This window comes from Botrytis fragariae (genome assembly GCF_013461495.1).
Source record: "Botrytis fragariae strain BVB16 chromosome Unknown tig00000161, whole genome shotgun sequence".
NCBI lineage: Eukaryota > Fungi > Ascomycota > Leotiomycetes > Helotiales > Sclerotiniaceae > Botrytis > Botrytis fragariae.
The window spans coordinates 982,671-1,000,519 of NW_023500998.1; the positions used below are offsets into that span (position 1 = coordinate 982,671).

Consider the following 17,849-nt stretch of genomic DNA (forward strand, 5'->3'; position numbering starts at 1 on the left):
TTTCCAGGCTGATTGTGCGTTTGTATCAATTTGTGTGACTTGAGCCAATGATGCCACGAGGCACGAGCAAGAGTAGTGGAATGACAACTGTTCCTGTGAAACGAAAGGACAAACGAACTCGAGCATATTTCCCCAAGGTAAATGATCATCGATTCCTCAAAGTAACTCAACATTGACGAATATGATAATCTCAGACAAGAACTGGTTGTTGGACTTGCAGGTTCGTGTACTAAATTTCCGAAACCTTATTTTCACCACCAAGATCACGTGAATTGACAAGATTGACCACAATCTTAGAAAACGACGAGTCAAATGTGACGAAGAAAAGCCACATTGTGCCAGATGTGAGGCTTCGGGTTTCAAATGTGATGGATACTCTGTAGACGCATTCTCACAGGCTCGTAAGCGCGCGAGCGTTGTTCAAAAATCACAGCCGAAGAGAAAATCTAGTGTAACTCATCGTGCTATACTACCCTCGAAAGGTTTGATACTTTCAATAAGCGTTTACTAGCTAATTCATGTTGGAAATCCATCTGACAAGTTACTAATGCGAAAGCAGCCCCCAAAACTGCTCGGATAAACATACGAGTCCTGCGACCAAGGAGTCCCATCGTCGAAACCGAACAAGAATACCGGTATTTTTGTTTCTTTACGGAAAGTACTACACGACGATTATGCGGATTCTTTGAATCGAAATTATGGAGTCATATAATGTTGCAAGCTGGCGAACAGGAACGACCAATTCGGCATGCTATGAGCGCTATAGGGGCTCTTGATTTGATATTGCATACGAAAGAGCAAAAGTCGCACTCACCAATTGCAAGGTCAACTATAGAGGACCATCATATTTTCGCTATCAAACAGTATGATAAAGCAGTGAAATTGATGAAGGCAGATATCACCGAACGAGGCCATTCGTTAAGAACAGCTTTACTATCTTGCTTGCTCATTGTATGCTTCGAGAATCTTTATGGGACACAACAATCCGCTACTGTACACATCATAGCCGGCATTCGTCTAATAGAAGCATATCATCACGAACATACATTTAAAAGCGGCACATCTCATCTGCTAAAGCCTGAGGAGTCCAATGCTTCGACCGATTCGGCCACTTTTGGCATAGCTTCTCCAGTGCCAAGTGATGTAGAAGATGAAATCTACCAGGCCTTCGGCTTACTAGAAATCGCTTCGTTAAGCTTCAATGTGGACGGTCGGGGCATGGACCATCATATGTTAGCTAAGGATTCTGGATCCTCGTGTGTGAAAAACATGCCTTCGCGTTTTGTATCTCTCCCGGAAGCAAAGGCCTATTGGGATCTCATCATGCGTCGTCTTTTGCATCTTTTACCCACGCTAAATACCGCACAAGCAACAATGCGCGGCTACGAGGATGATAATGGGACAGCTATTATTATGAAGCCTTCTTTAGCTGTGATCGAAGAACAAGAGAGATATCTTGCCGAATTGATTTCTTGGCACGAGGCATTCACACCAGTCTTGCAAAAATGTCGTCTCTTCCCGAGTAGTAGAGATTTCGCAGGTGCCACAATCCTGAAACTGCGCTGGATTCTATGTCGAATTGCCATAAACTCCGTATTGATCCCATCGCAAGTCGCTCTTGATCAGTACTTGGAAGATTTCCGCGAAGTCCTTAATTCGGCGAAAAACCTGATGTCTCATCCAGAATGGACAGGCAAGTTCACGTTTGATTCAGGAATTATCAGTCAGATTTATGTTGTTGCACTCAAATGTCGAAACTTTCCTATTCGATCGGAAGCTATCTCATTGTTGTTGTCGAAGTCATGGCGCGAGGGGGTGTGGGATAGTACTGTGGCTGGCAATATTGCTAAAGCAGTCGTGGGCTTGGAAGAGGAAGGTCGAGAAGCTGGCTTCATACCTGAGAGTAAGAGAGTGTATCAGACCTCTATGCGATTCGATCTACAAAAGCGGATTGGAACAGTGAAATGCTTTAGAAATATTAGTAACCCGTCCGAAAGAGGGTACCCCATTACGAAGAGCATCAAGTGGTAAAGCCATCATGAACGCGTATCATCTTGCAAGTCAAATGTTTGCTTGAGGCTTACTTCAAAAGAGAGATACAAAAGTACCTGCCAATAACATGGTGGACACTAAATCTGAATTCGAGTTGGACCTTGTACCTTCAATGGTGCGCCAAAAAACCGAGTATCTGAATACCTACCAAAGATATAGCATGTGACCGGCTTCAGGGTGATGATGATGGAAAGCGGTACGAGCCGGCATCAGATATTAGCCGACCCCATAGATATAATTCTAAATATGGCGACAAACATTTAAGCACCCCCACGTCTCGTATGGCGCAGCGGTAGAGTTCATCATTCCCGAGAAATGTTGTCCGCCTCTCTACTTGCATTGGCAGGGCTTCGTCAGTGACAACGTATATAAGACCTATCTCAACGCAAGTTCAGATAGGGTAAAAACGATTTGGTTCATTGGGATTCTAGGCGTCGCGCCTAGAGTTTTGCCATTTTGGAATCCGTTTTGGTGGAGCCTAACAATGGTTGGTAAGCAGTAGCAAGTGAATATATTATTGTTATTTCGAAGAAGGCTGAAAGGTTTCATTGGAGTTAATTGGCGGTCAAGTGTTGAAACTTCACTTCAATTTATGGATCTTCATTTTTTGTGGATACTATATTCTGTATTACCTTCCCACTCAAGAATGACATAGTCTATTTATCTGCTGTCTAGAATCTAGTGCTTGGGCTAAAAATCAATAATTGTGGAAGTCTGTATTGTATATGTCATTTTCATGTGGATATGTTGAAGTTTGGCAATAGGTAGGTACCCAGATGCCGCACATGTTGAATGAAGAACAAGCAATATATTGTATGTTTCCATGATGTGTTTCCACGTATTCATTGTGTTCATTGCAATGCAAATTAAAACCTGATAGTGTGGCAAGTGAATCAATGAGGTGAATTCAGGACAATCACGTGTAGGGACTATGTTTTCAGTGTCTTTCTGCTCGAGCTTATAACAGACTGAAGAAGCTCTGTTCACACAGGAAACCATAACCAATCCACAACTACAATCACAACTTCGAAGAGAAGGTTCAAAAAAATCCCTTCCAAGTAAGATAAATCAAGTTCTAATGTTTACTAGATTTTATAGTCAAAATCAAATACAAGAAACGTATCAAGTCTCTACAAACCATTATGGACCTCCCAACAACAACAAATCAACCCTCGGCTGAGAATAAATCCTCCTCCGAGTCACTATTCATCAATACCACAATCAAGCAACCTCATCCACTTTTTATCTCCCAGTAAGTTTGCTATGCAATCTCATTCAGTACAACAATATTGATCACTCACAGGTTATACACTACTGGAAAATACACAGACCTTATTATCAAATGCCAAGGCAAAGAGTTCAAAGTCCATCGAGCAATTGTTTGTTCTCAATCAAAGCCTCTTGCTGCGGCTTTAGATCATGGATTCAAGGTGATTCAGTTACAATGTGATGATGAGTGGCTTGTTTTTGCTGACACCAAGGTTTAGGAAGCTACTGATGGTGTCTTCGATTTCGAGGAAGACGAACCAGAGATTGTGGAGTACATGATCAGATTTCTTTATGATGATCTCTACTCTGTATCCAAACAACAGAAGCATCCTGATACTGCGACGTGGGGAGGAAACGCAACTTCTGTCATGCCAGATGGAACATCTCTCACTGGAGATTCAGCATCAACATCGGACCCGCCATTTGACTTTACTACGCGATCCTTCCGCGCTCCAGCAAACAGTGATACAAGTGGACTTGAAAAACTCTTTGGATCAGCTAGCCCGGCTGCGCAAGCATTATTTCCAAGCTCAAATGGCGCATCCATTTTTGGACCTCCACAAGCACCAAGAGATAGTGGACGCAACATATTCAGCTATGTACCCCAACCTGGAGAGAAACCATCGTTATTCAGCCTTTATCGCGATGTTTCTCCTCATGCTACTCCTGCACCCGCAACTGGAAACATGTTTCGCCCTGTTCCTCCAACTACTACACATGCAGCCACCCCTAGGTCGATATCAAGCTTATTTGGTCCCGTTGTTCCTGTCAATACCCCTACCCCTACCACTGCGACCGCATCCTCAACACAAAATCTGTTTGGCGGACCCACAGCGAATACCTCGGGCAATAATATTGAGGTAGCAAAGACTCCAATTCAGGTATCAAAAGGCAAATTCAATTGGTCAGGTCGTGGTAGTCTCTTTGGCGGAAGCGCAACTTATGGTCAATCTTCCGAAAACATCGAGCTTCAAGCAGAGGATTTGATCAAGCATGCAAAAGTCTATATCATGGCAGAGAAATATGATATCCAGCCATTAAAGAGACTTGCTCGTCAAAGATACTCCTCTGTCGCAGATAATTACTGGAACTCTCGTTGTTTTGTTCAAAGTATTGAACTCATTTTCGATGGTACACCTGATATCTCCGAAGGTGATGATCTTCGAAAGGCTGTTCTGGAAGTTGCTAGTAGGTACATGAAACAACTTCTAGCGAGGGAAGATTTCGCTCAAATGTGCCAGGAGAGAGGTGATATCGGTTTCGCAATTCTTCAGTGGTCTTCGTGGTCGATGTAAGGATTCTTAAGGATGTTATGTGGACTGATTCTACGATACTGTAGGCGGATGGAGCTTTGCGTGGGCAAATATTCCGGGGATTGATATTCCGACAGTTATTAAGGATACCAATTTATCCTCTGTTTTCTAATGATAGTAATGATACATGCAAATGAATACAATTATGTTTTCCAAAGAAAGACAATTACTTTCATTCAAAAATACACCGCTATGTATTATAGAACAGTCTACAGATTTCCAATGTCCAATAAAAGGTGTATAATCTCATGAGAAGACTTCAAAAGTTGAATGTAGATAAATCTCTCCATTACTGACTCATTCATCTTAAAGATTAATCAGATAATCCAATGCAGGCTGACAACGAGACTGTAAAATGTGAATTCTAAATCTGAAAGGGCCAAGGCCTTTCATGAATTCGCGCACTCACTGTTAATGGCAAATATTGAAGCCAATTTAAAGGTAAACACTTGCTTGGCCTTACATTGTTTGGGTTGTAATCTTTCAAGGAGAACCGGAAGTGGAGTTGGAGGGAGAAAGCGTGGGGCTTCCAGACAGCTTTGATGGAAAATGTAAAGAATAAGAGTTCTGGAACGATCGAATCCATTGGCCGATACGAATATAAACATGAGTTCCTATCAAATCCATCAAATATCAGTGCGATATCTCTTCTGTACAAACAGTCATGAATCAACACCAGGAAGCAAATGTTGAAGCCCAGCGTGGGTAAGTCAAGCCGTCTGATTTTGTTTACCTTAACTAACCGGCCAGAATCTACCGCTCAAGAGACTACCACGATATCGAACTGAAGTGCAAAGACAGCATTCTCTTTGCACATAGTGCGATACTGCTACCTCGCTCCGCAGTCCTCGCAAATAGAGAAGATGAGAGATGGAGCGTCACTGAAACGAATCTAAGACAGTTTGATATGTCGGATCAGCATTCATTCATCGTCAACGCGGCACTTTCATACATCTATACTTCTGAATACAATGATGACCCTTCTGGCACCTATTCAAATTTGAACATGCTTCCTCGCATACGCCCCCTGCCTTGCCAACCTCAGGATTCATTTCTACCTGCTAAGAACCTTGACGACTCACGACTGGTTTTCAACACGGAAATGTACATTTTCTCCCGCAAATACAAGATTGCAATGCTGGAATGCCTAGCCGCCGAAAAATTCTATGATGTCGCGCGTCTCCCTTCACCTCCCTTGTTCAACTCCAACACAGACGTACTAGAGAGAAGACCTGCCTTTGTCGCAGCCGGATCTCTCCTCTGCGACAACATGCCGCATCTTGTCGACAGGAAGAGTGATAGCTTATGGAAAACTATGAAAGTGATATCGTTCACGAACTACATGATTTTAAAGGACGCGAGATGGAAGGATGGAGAAGAGAAAAGAATTTTTTGGGAAAGGGAAGATTTTATGGCGGAGCTGTTAGAAACGGGATGGCATCTGTATCACGACCTTTCGATGCGTCTGAGAAATCCGGGGTAACTTGCTAGAAGTGATAGCTGGAGACATTAATCTTCATTGATAGAGAGCCAAAATCACTTTCAATACAGGTCGTTATGACCTTGTCAATCAGATTGGGATACATGACTTGCAGGAGAAATGTAGAAAGTTCGCTTAACCTCATCATTTAATGATTGTAGTCTTTACAACTTTCATATTTCGTTCGCCAATGAAATAGGCGCTTGCTGTAAATCCCTGCTCAATTGATCGATCTATTGAAGTGTAATGTCAATCAGCTAAGAACGTGCCATTTGCCTTTGTTATTTAGATGAATGCCCGCCCCTCATTTGGCTTTCGGAGAAATCAAATCAAAGGGAAACGATAGAAACTTTCTGTGTTCTGGTAATATGACAATAATTTACAAGTGCTATCTTGTTTCATGAAGTCAATGCATGATATTTCACCACTCTTGCGCCGTTTATTTCTTTCCCTTGGTCTTCTTCTTACTAGTTTGCCTCCTCTCACCATCAGGTCTTCCCAATACACCTCTCGTTCTTTGGTATTGCAAGACAATATTCTGCACACTACCCATATCATGCTTGGGCTTCCTCATGTATGTCAATCTGGCTCTTCTGGCTCTCTTGGCCTTTCTCTGTACCACCTCGATACCCTCTACGTTGGGGCTATATATCTTATACCACATCTCGACACCCACTCTCGTCAACTCGTTCCTCAATAAGATACCCGTCTCCACACCTCGTCGTCGAATATTGATGCATACTCCGGCAAATGGATCGCCAGTTTTGAGTCGTATGAGAAGAATATCGCCAACTCTGGCTGCTTCTGGGTTTGTTTTGGAGAATAAGTTGGTACGGGCACCGGTAGGATCGAGGACGGCAATTTGCTCTGCGTGAATGTTTTTTATTGGTTCCTTGAAGATCTGAGCCGGGGATGAAGGTGGAGGATAGGTTTTGATTTTTCGGACAGCTGTTTGGGGTGTCAGTATAAAGAGGTGCTCAATTGTAAGACTGATGGAGGACCGACCTTGAGTTTGAAGAGGAGTCTGCGACGCCGGCTTCGAGTGGTGATATGTAGTCAAAGGCCTCGAAATGGTCTTCTGCTGTCTCGAGTGCCTCAAAAGGGATTTCCAACAGCTCAATGGCCGCAATGTGGGTGTCATGGTTGCCATGGTTGTTGTGGTCTAGATTTTGTATTGGAGTGAGGTTGAATGCGACCAATCTGAAAAATTCTGCCGCTTTTGGGGTCACCGCCTAAATATTTAAATCAGAACTCCAAACCCTCTTGATGATAACGATCGACCTCACCCCTCCAAATTGTAACCGTACACTCTTACAAAGCTACCTGAATTTACCCCCCAGGTCATTATGAGTGGTAAAGGTCTTTCCAAGGTCATTCGTGGCAGCGAATGCTTGTTCAAACATGCGCCACTAAAATTGACCAGACAACAACGATCTTTCACAAGTTCTCCAGTATGCCAAAAAGTTGGTATGTGATTGAAATGCCCAAATTGTATTCTATGTGTTGACTTCAGAGTAGGCCAAGTTCCATCTTTCTCTCCGACCTCCTCTGCAGAGCTTGACGCCTTACTGTTGAAATACCGAAAGAATCTTTTCCTACCCGCACATCTTTCAGAATACGACCAGGAGCTAGTATACGGCAGTAGACATGCAGAATCACTCAAGACTGATCCCGTCAAGGTCCAGATTGGTGGAGAAGAATTCGTCCTAGAGCACATAAACCAATTGAGAGATCTACCAGGCACCACGAGAGGATTTAGACAAGTTCTTAATCTCATGATGGAAAAGAAGGACTGGGACAACCTACCACAGTTCCTTGAGGGACATCGCGATTGTAGACGACCTTTAGCCCATGCCTTATATTGTCAGATGATTCGACGGGCCGGTCTAGTAGGTCGAATGGACGCTGTTATTGAGGCGGCAAGAAGAGTTCGTTACACAGGATTTCGCTTGAACGACGAAGAAGTAGTCTTGCAAATGATGTACTGGATCTACTACAAGGCACAGGTCAGTGGCTTTGAAGAGCACGAAACAAAACAGGCGCTTGCATGGGCAGAAGCGGTGGCAGATTTGCTTGAGGATCCAAGACATGCCGGAGATAAGGGCCCATTCCTTGCAGAGGACGCGAACGATGTACGGGCTCTTCCGGAAGTTATCGGCATATTATTGCAATTGGCTGCAGTTCGTGCCGTAAAACACACGGATGGGAAAGATTTGGATGGGAAGGTCGCAACTTATGCTTCAAGGCTACTCGGAACGCCATACGACTTGAGCACTTCTTTACTCAATCTTAAGAGGCCAGAGGTACGGGTGTATTCGAAATCTGGCGCCGTCGACTCGGATATAGCCAGTCAAACTAAAATGGATGGTGGAGATTATTCTGCAGAGGAAATACAGAAAAAGACTATCCGGGCTAAGAACCATTGGCTTGTAGCTGCAGTACCAGTGCTACATGGGATGAAAACATCACTACATGTTTTCGACCCATCAACGGTAGCTTCATCGAAGCTGAAGGAGAACATACCCCGATTAGAGAAACGGGTCAATAGGTACGCATCCGACTTGAAGGGAATTGCTGCGGGAAACCTGGGTTATAGAACATATACCAATTTATTTGGCTCAGCATGAGTCACATGTTTCTTTTAATGATCGGATGAAAGCTTTTGCATTTGTATATACTTGTACAATAATCTAAGGAAGCACAATATACTTCTCTAAATGCTTTGGAATTGCTCCAAGAAGTTTCTTTTCCGACAACCACTTCTTGGAAAACAATCGGTCCGCATATCTGTATGCGCCATCGCAAAGTACTGTCACAACAGTGTGGCCCTTTCCGAGTTTTTCGGCTAGCTCCTTTGCAGCAGCGACATTCAAACATGAGCTAGCTCCGAGGTACAACCCTTCCTCATCTAAACAACGATAGACCATTTCGATACTCTTCTCGTCACTAATGTGCATTGAGCCGTCTAATAAATCAATGTCTGGTTTTAAGTTGTCTGTAACTCTGCCTTGTCCGATTCCCTCTGTGATACTGGAGCCAGTTCTATCTACTAGCTTTCCACCTGACTGAATGTATGAATGCAACACACTTCCGGGGGGATCAGCAAGATAACATTTGACCCTTCCGTCGGACTTTGTCTTCAAGTATCGAGTGATTCCGGCCAAAGTACCTGCGGTTCCCGTGGCACAGGTGAAGGCATCCACTTTGCCATTAGTCTGATTCCATATCTCTGGCCCAGTAGTTTCAATATGGGCTCGTCTATTCGCGATATTATCGAATTGATTTGTCCAAACCGCGTTCTCTAATTTATCCGCGTGTCGCTTTGCTTGATGATTGTAATTTTGTGGATTGTCGAAAGCTACTGCTGGCACTGGATACACTTCAGCACCCAATAATCTCAAAAGGTCAATCTTTCCTTGAGATTGTGTATTGGGCATGTAGATGACTAGCTTGTAACCCTTAGATCTGCAAACGTGTGCGAGACCAATTCCTGTATTTCCAGCGGTTCCTTCGACAACAGTTCCTCCAGGCTTCAGCAGACCCCTCTCTTCGGCGTCTTTCACAACATATAGAGCTGCTCGGTCCTTGATTGATCCTCCAGGGTTCATAAACTCTGCCTTTCCCAATACTTCACAACCAGTCGAATCGGAGATGTGATTTAATCGAATGAGTGGGGTGTTTCCAATTGCTATGATTCTTTAGTCAATACTTCATGATAAGCCGTGAATTACCAAGATTCAACGAACCTCCAGTTAAACCCTTTACCACACCCTGAGCTTTAGAAACTCCAATTCCATATTGATTTGGAGCTTCCATCTGAGCAACATTCTCCGCAGCTCTTACAGCTGTGGTCGCAAAGCGACGAACACCAGATCGGAACATCTTTAAGATGAATTGGGAAAACAATTGGACCAGACTTTTGCACTTGACTTTTGTACTTCCCGAGATTCTTTATCCGATTCTAAATGCTTCGCACTGGCCCGATGTCGCCATCGATACTTTGTCCCGCAGGCGGGTCTTATCGCTTATCGCTGACAACGGCCCATGACTAAGCAGGGGTAGGAAAGTAAACAAATCAATGTCAACAAACAGCAAACATCGAGTGTGAAATGAAAAAGTTATCGACCATCTAACACGTCCAAGCAGCTTGCGACAATACTGTTCTGAGGCTCACTTTAGTCTCCTTTTAGAATACTACAATTAATCAATCCACATACAACAAATATACGACCGCAAAACGAAACAATCTACGACAAAAACGCAATTTTTCATATCACACTTGAACTCAAGACAACAAGATGCCAGGTAAAGTCTCTAGCAGGAGTTCGAGGGCATCTACCTCTGGATCTCGAAAATCATCTACGGTAGAACCAAGTAGTCGCAGATCTGCTACATCCAAATCCTCAGCGCCACACGTTGAGATTCCAGAAGAGACGCCAGACAATGAGTTGCGCACGCAAATTTCATCCATATTCCGAGATTCCCAAAGAAACACCGCATCGCATAGAAAATTGGTTGTTAACTTGCGCAAAATACAAGAGGCCTGTTGTTATGAGCCAACTAGTAAGAAGAATAAAACTGGCGCGGAAGACTTCGAGGAAGAGGAATTTACATACGAGTTCACAAGATGTGTTCTAAGAGTAATGCCGATCAAGAAGAGTGAGAGTGTTGGAGAAAAGGCGATTCGTTTTATTGGGCTGTTCTTGAGACACGCTAATGAGAAGGACAATGAAGTGACCCCAGCAAATGAAGAGGAGGATGGAGTTTTAGTTGAGACGCCGAGTACGAGACTCACAAGTCACCTCATGACGACTATTTTGCCTCTTTTGACGGCCAAAGAGAAATTTGTGCGGTTTAGATCCACGCAGCTGATTTCGCATATCATTAACTCTCTCGATTCGATTGATGATGATCTCTTTCAGCAACTCCGACATGGGCTTCTGCGCAGAATTCATGATAAAGAAGCGATGGTGAGAGTGCAAGCTGTGCTGGGTCTCGGCAGATTGGCCGGAAACGAAGCAGAAGGGGAGGCAGATGAAAGTGATGATGAGTCTTCTGGGGGTTTGCTTGTTAAACTATTGGCAGTTTTGCAAAATGACCCCAGTGCCGACGTTCGAAGGTCTCTTTTGATCAATCTACCAATATTACCCAATACACTCCCATACTTGCTAGAACGGGCCAGAGATCAGGACCCTGCAACTCGTCGGGCACTGTATTCTCGACTTCTACCAGCACTCGGTGATTTCCGACATTTGTCACTTTCGATGCGTGAAAAGTTACTTCGATGGGGTCTTCGCGACCGAGATGAAAACGTTCGCAAAGCGGCAGGGAGACTTTTCAGAGAACGTTGGATCGAAGATTGTTTGGCCTCAGCTGCAGCAGAGTCTGCGGAAGGTGAGGCAGCCGAAGAGAATAGGGCGCCGAATATGGACGCGCTATTAGAGCTTCTTGAAAGAATTGATGTGGTTAATTCTGGGGTTGAAAATGGGGTTGCGCTAGAGGCGATGAAGGGTTTTTGGGAGGGCCGACCCGACTTTCGAGACGCCGTTGAATTCGATGATCGCTTCTGGGACACTTTATCGGCGGAAGCTGTATTCATGGCAAGAAGTTTTAACGATTTCTGTCGGAACGATGGAAATAGCAAGTATGAGGCTTTGATTGAAGAGAAAATGCCTGAAGTTACGAAGCTGGCATTTTACCTCCACAGATACACTGCCGTTTTAGTGGAGGCTCTCAAGAGGATTGCAACACAGGAGGAGGTCACCGAGGATGTAGCGGAAGAGGAAGATACCGTAGAGCAAGAATTTATTGTCGAACAATTACTCCACATTGCTCGAACTCTGGACTACTCAGATGAAGTTGGACGACGGAAAATGTTCACTCTTCTGAGACAGCACTTGGCAATTCCGGAGCTGCCTGAGGAAGTTACTAAACTAACCGTTGAAGTTCTTAGAGGAATTTGTGCCGCAACTCCTGCTGGTGAAAGGGAATTCTGTAGTGTGGTCTTAGAAGCTGTTGCAGATGTTCATGATACGGTTACAGATGAACAGGATTTCGAGGATGCGGAAGAGAGCTTCCATTCTGCAAGATCTGATGTCAGTGATGACGAAAAGCCCACCAGAGGCAAGAAAAAGCCTCCAATGACAGAGGAAGAAGAGCAAGAGAAAGCGGTCCGTGAAATCATGGTCAATATGAAATGCTTGCATATTGTGCAATGTATGCTTGAAAATGTTGAAGGAAGTCTTAAGGAGAATCCAGATCTTGTAGCCATGCTCAACAACCTTGTTGTACCAGCTGTGCGTAGTCACGAGGCACCTGTACGAGAACGTGGTCTTGTCTGTATTGGCCTGTGTTCTCTTCTTGACAAATCTTTGGCCGAGGAGAATCTGGCTCTTTTCATACATTTCTTCAGCAAAGGCCACTCTGCTCTTCAAATCACTGCTTTGCAGATCTTGACCGACATGCTCAATCAACACGGCGCTCAACTTCTGGAATCGAATCCTACAATTTTAACCAAGGTCTATCTGAAGGCTTTGAAATCTGGTGCCAAAGACCCTGAAGTCCAGGCAGCGGCTACCGTTGCTGTTGCTAAACTCTTACTGGGACGTGTAATTACGGATGCCTCGTCTGCCATCGATGATCTATTGAAGACATTGGTTGTCCTTTACTTTGATCCCAGCACAGCTCATAACCAAGGTGTTCGTCAAACACTTACCTATTTCCTACCAGTTTACTGTTACAGCAGAGCAGAAAATCAAGATAGGATGCGTGGAGTGGCATTAGATGCCATGCACAAACTATTTGAAACGCAAGATGATGATGAGGATGCTGAGGCTGAAATGGTTGGTCTTGGGACGATCGGTGCCCATTTGGTAGATTGGACAGACCCTAGGAAATGCTATGTTCCTGGAAATCAACTCACGTTATCCGATGATGCAGCTAAGAAAGCAGTCAATGGAGATGTTCATCTTGACTTTGCTATGGATATTTTGGAAAGGTTAAACTCTTCTATGAGACGTAAGTCGATATTTTCATTCTTAGTGCTATAAAGTCCAATCTAACAATTCAAATAGTGGAAGAAAAGAAAACTCTCACACCTCTCCTCGCCAAACTTCACATCTCACCAGCCTCATCCGAGGATAAGCTTCGCGCCACATATGAGGAGGTGACTGAGGCCGTCGAGAACAAAAAGTTGGGCCTCGATGCTACTGGTAGAAATGCTTTGTTCAAGATACACGTTACTCTTGGCAAGATTGTAAATTCTCTCGCCGAAAAAGATGCGAGAGAGGAAAGTGTTTTGAGAGGAGGAAGTGTGATGAGAGATAGCGTAAGGGGCGAAAGCGTCCCGCTCGGTGATAGCAACAGAAGCAGGGCCGGAAGTGTGGAATCTAAAAAGAGCAGAGGCCCGGAAGTGATAATGGATAACCCAATCAAAATGGAAAGCGTAGAAGAAGACGAAGAGGAAAACGCAGAGGAAGAAGATGTCGATGAAAGCGAAGGAACAGTCGTTGCTGAACAAGAAAATACCATCGTTCCTCCTGACGAGGAAGAATCATTGTTAGAACAACAATTGCAGGATAGTCTGGTTGAAAGTCTCTTGGATGATGATGGAGATATTGAGATGGGTATGTAGGGCTGAGGTGTATATGAGTAATGGTTTGGGATACTGTCCTTGGAGTTCGGTTTGGCTTAGTGTGTTGGATTAACGAATCTATGAATTGATGCCCTCATCATTGGGATAATGAATCTGGACTGAATTTAGTGTACTGTGGAATATCTACTAAGAGCGAGTGAATTTTTTTTCGGTATTGAGGAAACGCCGAAACCCACTCGGCACTTGGACTTTGCATTCAAGCATCCTAGACGGTGCTGTTATAGAGTATAGCTTCTGAGGCGGATTGAGATATTCCTCGAGAAAACGCGAACTACATGATCTTGGAATGATCTTCCTTGTGTCATCTATACATACTCTCTTCCTCAAAGATCACTAGTAAATAACGAGACTTTCTCTCTTCGAGCCCGTCCAAAAGAGAAGGCGGCTCTTCTATACATATGCCTAAATCATTTGTAGTGCCCTTTGGACAATGCTACGCTATACTATGCAAGGTCCATAGATATCATAATTTCGATTTCCCATCCGAGTCTTTACTCCACAGGTCATCCCATTCTACCTTATGCTCTAAATGTTCTCTCCGGGTCGGCACGCGCACTTTATGATGTTCACACGTACAGTAAATGATTGATCCATCTTGACTCGTCATGGTACCACGAAGCATCGCCATCGTTTTGCCATATTGTACTACTTCGGTGGATATACGGACAGTTGTACCTGGGATTGTTAATATTGATGACAATCGAAAAGTGGTATTTCTAGCAAATGATTAAATGGAATCTACGTACCAACAGGAATAGCTCTTAAATAACTCAAATTGAGCGTCCTCGTTACACCACCCAGAAAACTACTCCCCGTCAACATTAGCATACATTTCAAACCTACTCCCAGAGGGGGAAAAGAACATACTCCCAAGATCCAGGCTTCGCAACAGGTCCCAAAGCAAACGTAGTACACATATCGAATATCACAGCACCGGCTCCTCCATGCATCACATTGTTGATATTGCTATATTGCTCATCTATTAAAAATTCGAACGTTGCGGTTCCTGAAGAGGTAGCATCGATGATTTTGATATTGTCCATGATGTGGCAGTCGAATCCTTTGAAGTTTTGGGCTTGGGCGATTAGTCGGTATCTGGGGGGTTGTCAGAGGGAGTGAGAGAAGAGGATGCGGAACTTAAGGGGAGGGGGAGGTGGGGAAGTGATGGGAATGTGAAGTGAAGATCCGATGTGAGATATTGAGACGAGAAATAGCAATCGGAATAGAGAAAGATCAAATTGATGCTGAAGGGTTCTTGAAGTTGTGGTATAGTACCACTAACTACCCAGAAAGAAAGAGTCCTTCATCTCAAACAGGGTGGCCAACAAATCCCACTACGGTACAAGTACCATGCAATACTCCATCAAATACTTTCACTTGAAGTATAGAGACAGTCAACCTCTCGACACAAATACATAGAGAAACTAAGAATGTATACCTCTCAAAAATCGCCTCGACACCCTTCATAGCCTCCTCCCGTGACTTCAACATCTTGCACCAAATACCCCGCTTTTTCTTCCTATCCTACTCAAATTACTCTTTTGCAGATGGAAATAAAGAAATGTTAACTCGCATAAAATGAATGTAAATTGAGTAAAATGTAGAATATTGAAGCTTCACGACAGTCTTGTAGCTATAGCTTGGATGGTAACCAAGATCGAGCGGTAGACGCGACGTTCCTGCCGAGGTTCGGATGGCGGATCGGATCGTGTGGTTTGGTGGGGTAATGTGATCTTGTGAAGGGTTGAGTTGTGAGGTTATGTAAGCAGGAACTTGCTTGTGGGAAGTGAGCGTTGTTTTTGACGTTGATGATCACGGAAAGTTTAATTGATGGGACATGGTTTTTTGTTGTATAGAGTATCTGGATGATTCGCTCTGATATGCAAGGCTCACCTTGTGAGCGGAAAGAGCTGTTAAATCTAGCTTTTTATCAGTAGTGGGTTGGTCTTCTGATGCACTCAAGAAGGCTGATCGAGATTCTACTCTTTTCAATCGCGGGCCAGCACTTCAATACATACTTCTATAAAATACTATATATATAGAATGCATCTCAGCCTACAAAACAATCCAATTAGCGAGGCTTTTCTTTTTTCCTTTTTCTTCAAGAACCAGCTCTCTATTCAAACTAAATTCGAGTTATCCACATTCCCTATCTGCACCCCATGTTCTTAAGAATGCTACCAGCGGTTAGTTTCTCTTTATGTATCAATGTAACTTCATTGACAGCAAGATTCAATTTTTGATGGCAGTCCAGAGTAATCGTCAAAGTAACGTGAATTGGAGATTATCATCACCGTTTTCATTGCCATTATCATTTATGTATCTATCACTTTCGTGACAAGGAAAGATATTGAGATAGTTGCCAGCTAGACTCTATTAATAGATTCGTCTCCCTTCAATACTCTTGAGTATTGTAGTGAAGGTTTTAGATTGTTGCCGCAGATTTTATAGGTGACGTTAGTCCCTTCAGCGGAAACTTCGGTACAGGTTGGTTTCTCATACATCCCTATCTCATGTCTACCTCGTCATCAAGCATCCACTCCTCACCCATGACCTGTCATAGTCAAATGGCACGACCCCAATATTTAAGTTTCCATTTATTCACTAACTCACCTGCCACATAACTGAGTACCTTGACTATAAAAGCATCGATCAAGGCAGAGAAAGTGATATTCAAAAATAAGCAATCACCTTGAAAAGCATATCGCGGTGTCCAAAAAAACGTTTCCATTACTACAAATTCTCCTTATCTGTATTTCAAACTCCCACATTTTGATACTTCTCCAAGCCCGGAACTGCTCTACTGATAACAGCGGATATTGCGCTCCTAAGAGGCGATAGCTCACTCCAATTGATCGTGACAATTTAGCAAACAGATAGTGCGAGTCCCTTTTGATACTTATTGAGGAAGAGAAGAGGACTAAGACTCTCAGAACTCCTCGCGTATGTTCAACGAGAGAATTACCTGTCCGTCTTGAATGCTTGAATTATTGCGACCTCATATCTATGGAGAAGTCAAATAGATCCAAGACACATTTATATACCTACCAATCCTCTGACCAAAGCAAAGAAAGTAAATCGCTTCCCAGATCCTTTGTTGCAAAACAGAGCACCTGATGACCATTGATACTTTTGCAATAGTATAAACACCTGCACGATAACCCCTACACAAGACAAAGTCACAAGTGAAGTCGAGTGAAGAATACCGAATGTCCTGGATTTGGAATCTTTCGTAAGTTCCCTAGATGAAGATAAGATGATACCAAACAGAGGAATTACTTTGACGATGTTGGAGACGAGACATTGTTATTCTATATTAGGTTTCTCGGTGAGATTCTCTCGGAATTGATGATGAAAAAGTTTTCGATGGTAATGATCACTGTAACTTAGAGATTTAAAAATGAAGACGTCAAGATCAGATGTGAAAGTTGCAGTGGTAAGATCCGGCATAGTCGAATATCTTCAAGAGCATTTTCACACAGTGAGTAGTTGGAATATAAAGATCCTCAAGCTGAAGAAGCCACATTGCCTTTGGCTGTTTTGATTCATGAGCCTTTGTTTAACTGTGCAAAGCCGATGGATGATCGAGTTTGCATAAGAAGATGCCGCAGCGACCTCATTAAAAAAAGGATTGAATACGTATGTAGACATTCACTACATCCCCGATATTCCATCAGCATCTGTGAATCCACTCATCAACTCTTCCCAAGAAAATCAATCAAATATCGCAAGATAAGAATATCGAGGTATCAAAGAGCAAGGAAGACAAGAATTTGAGATTCCAAAGCACAAGCCGAACGCCCTCATCCAGCCAAATGACAGAGTGTCCGCAGTTCCGTCCGTATTTTTCGATTTAACTAGATATTTGGTTACTTCGTTCTGATTTTGTAATTCCACTGTTTTTACATTTCACGAATGTTGTAACAAGAAACTTTCATCTAATCGATTCGTGATCATGAAGTGACAATGAATAAATCACTCGCAACGATAGCGACAACGATAATGAAATAATACTCAAATATCTTGACAATCAAGAAAGACTCGCCATGCGAGAATCGGGGAGAGAAATCATGTACAGCAC

At 43.4% G+C, this 17,849-nt stretch overlaps 8 protein-coding genes across 8 annotated transcripts; 5 read left to right on the forward strand and 3 right to left on the reverse strand.

Moving 5' to 3' along the window:
- Positions 1-50: 50 nt before the first annotated feature.
- On the forward strand, positions 51-2,031 carry Bfra_009475 (putative transcription factor cys6 protein; the record flags this gene model as incomplete). The annotated part of the gene is made up of 4 exons (XM_037339817.1): positions 51-137; positions 195-220; positions 298-482; positions 560-2,031. 4 exons carry the CDS (start codon positions 51-53, stop codon positions 2,029-2,031), a joined length of 1,770 nt encoding a protein of 589 aa, XP_037189867.1.
- A 1,163-nt stretch (positions 2,032-3,194) lies between these two features.
- On the forward strand, positions 3,195-4,616 carry Bfra_009476sa (putative btb poz domain protein; the record flags this gene model as incomplete). Its single annotated transcript, XM_037339818.1, has 3 exons — positions 3,195-3,304; positions 3,356-3,482; positions 3,540-4,616. The coding sequence occupies 3 exons, from the start codon at positions 3,195-3,197 to the stop codon at positions 4,614-4,616; spliced, it is 1,314 nt and encodes a 437-aa protein (XP_037189868.1).
- A 682-nt stretch (positions 4,617-5,298) lies between these two features.
- Bfra_009476sb (putative btb poz domain protein) lies at positions 5,299-6,117 on the forward strand (the record flags this gene model as incomplete). Its single annotated transcript, XM_037339819.1, has 2 exons — positions 5,299-5,339; positions 5,385-6,117. 2 exons carry the CDS (start codon positions 5,299-5,301, stop codon positions 6,115-6,117), a joined length of 774 nt encoding a protein of 257 aa, XP_037189869.1.
- A 436-nt stretch (positions 6,118-6,553) lies between these two features.
- Positions 6,554-7,264, reverse strand: Bfra_009477 (putative mitochondrial 54s ribosomal protein img1 protein; the record flags this gene model as incomplete). Its single annotated transcript, XM_037339820.1, has 2 exons — positions 6,554-7,062; positions 7,120-7,264. The coding sequence occupies 2 exons, from the start codon at positions 7,262-7,264 to the stop codon at positions 6,554-6,556; spliced, it is 654 nt and encodes a 217-aa protein (XP_037189870.1).
- A 196-nt stretch (positions 7,265-7,460) lies between these two features.
- On the forward strand, positions 7,461-8,741 carry Bfra_009478 (uncharacterized protein; the record flags this gene model as incomplete). The annotated part of the gene is made up of 2 exons (XM_037339821.1): positions 7,461-7,581; positions 7,633-8,741. 2 exons carry the CDS (start codon positions 7,461-7,463, stop codon positions 8,739-8,741), a joined length of 1,230 nt encoding a protein of 409 aa, XP_037189871.1.
- Positions 8,742-8,804: 63 nt separating this feature from the next.
- Positions 8,805-9,996, reverse strand: Bfra_009479 (putative cysteine synthase protein; the record flags this gene model as incomplete). Its single annotated transcript, XM_037339822.1, has 2 exons — positions 8,805-9,802; positions 9,861-9,996. 2 exons carry the CDS (start codon positions 9,994-9,996, stop codon positions 8,805-8,807), a joined length of 1,134 nt encoding a protein of 377 aa, XP_037189872.1.
- A 416-nt stretch (positions 9,997-10,412) lies between these two features.
- On the forward strand, positions 10,413-13,747 carry Bfra_009480 (putative condensin subunit cnd3 protein; the record flags this gene model as incomplete). The annotated part of the gene is made up of 2 exons (XM_037339823.1): positions 10,413-13,131; positions 13,188-13,747. The coding sequence occupies 2 exons, from the start codon at positions 10,413-10,415 to the stop codon at positions 13,745-13,747; spliced, it is 3,279 nt and encodes a 1,092-aa protein (XP_037189873.1).
- A 484-nt stretch (positions 13,748-14,231) lies between these two features.
- Bfra_009481 (putative _thioesterase family protein) lies at positions 14,232-15,259 on the reverse strand (the record flags this gene model as incomplete). Its single annotated transcript, XM_037339824.1, has 4 exons — positions 14,232-14,443; positions 14,515-14,573; positions 14,636-14,863; positions 15,207-15,259. The coding sequence occupies 4 exons, from the start codon at positions 15,257-15,259 to the stop codon at positions 14,232-14,234; spliced, it is 552 nt and encodes a 183-aa protein (XP_037189874.1).
- Positions 15,260-17,849: the final 2,590 nt, after the last annotated feature.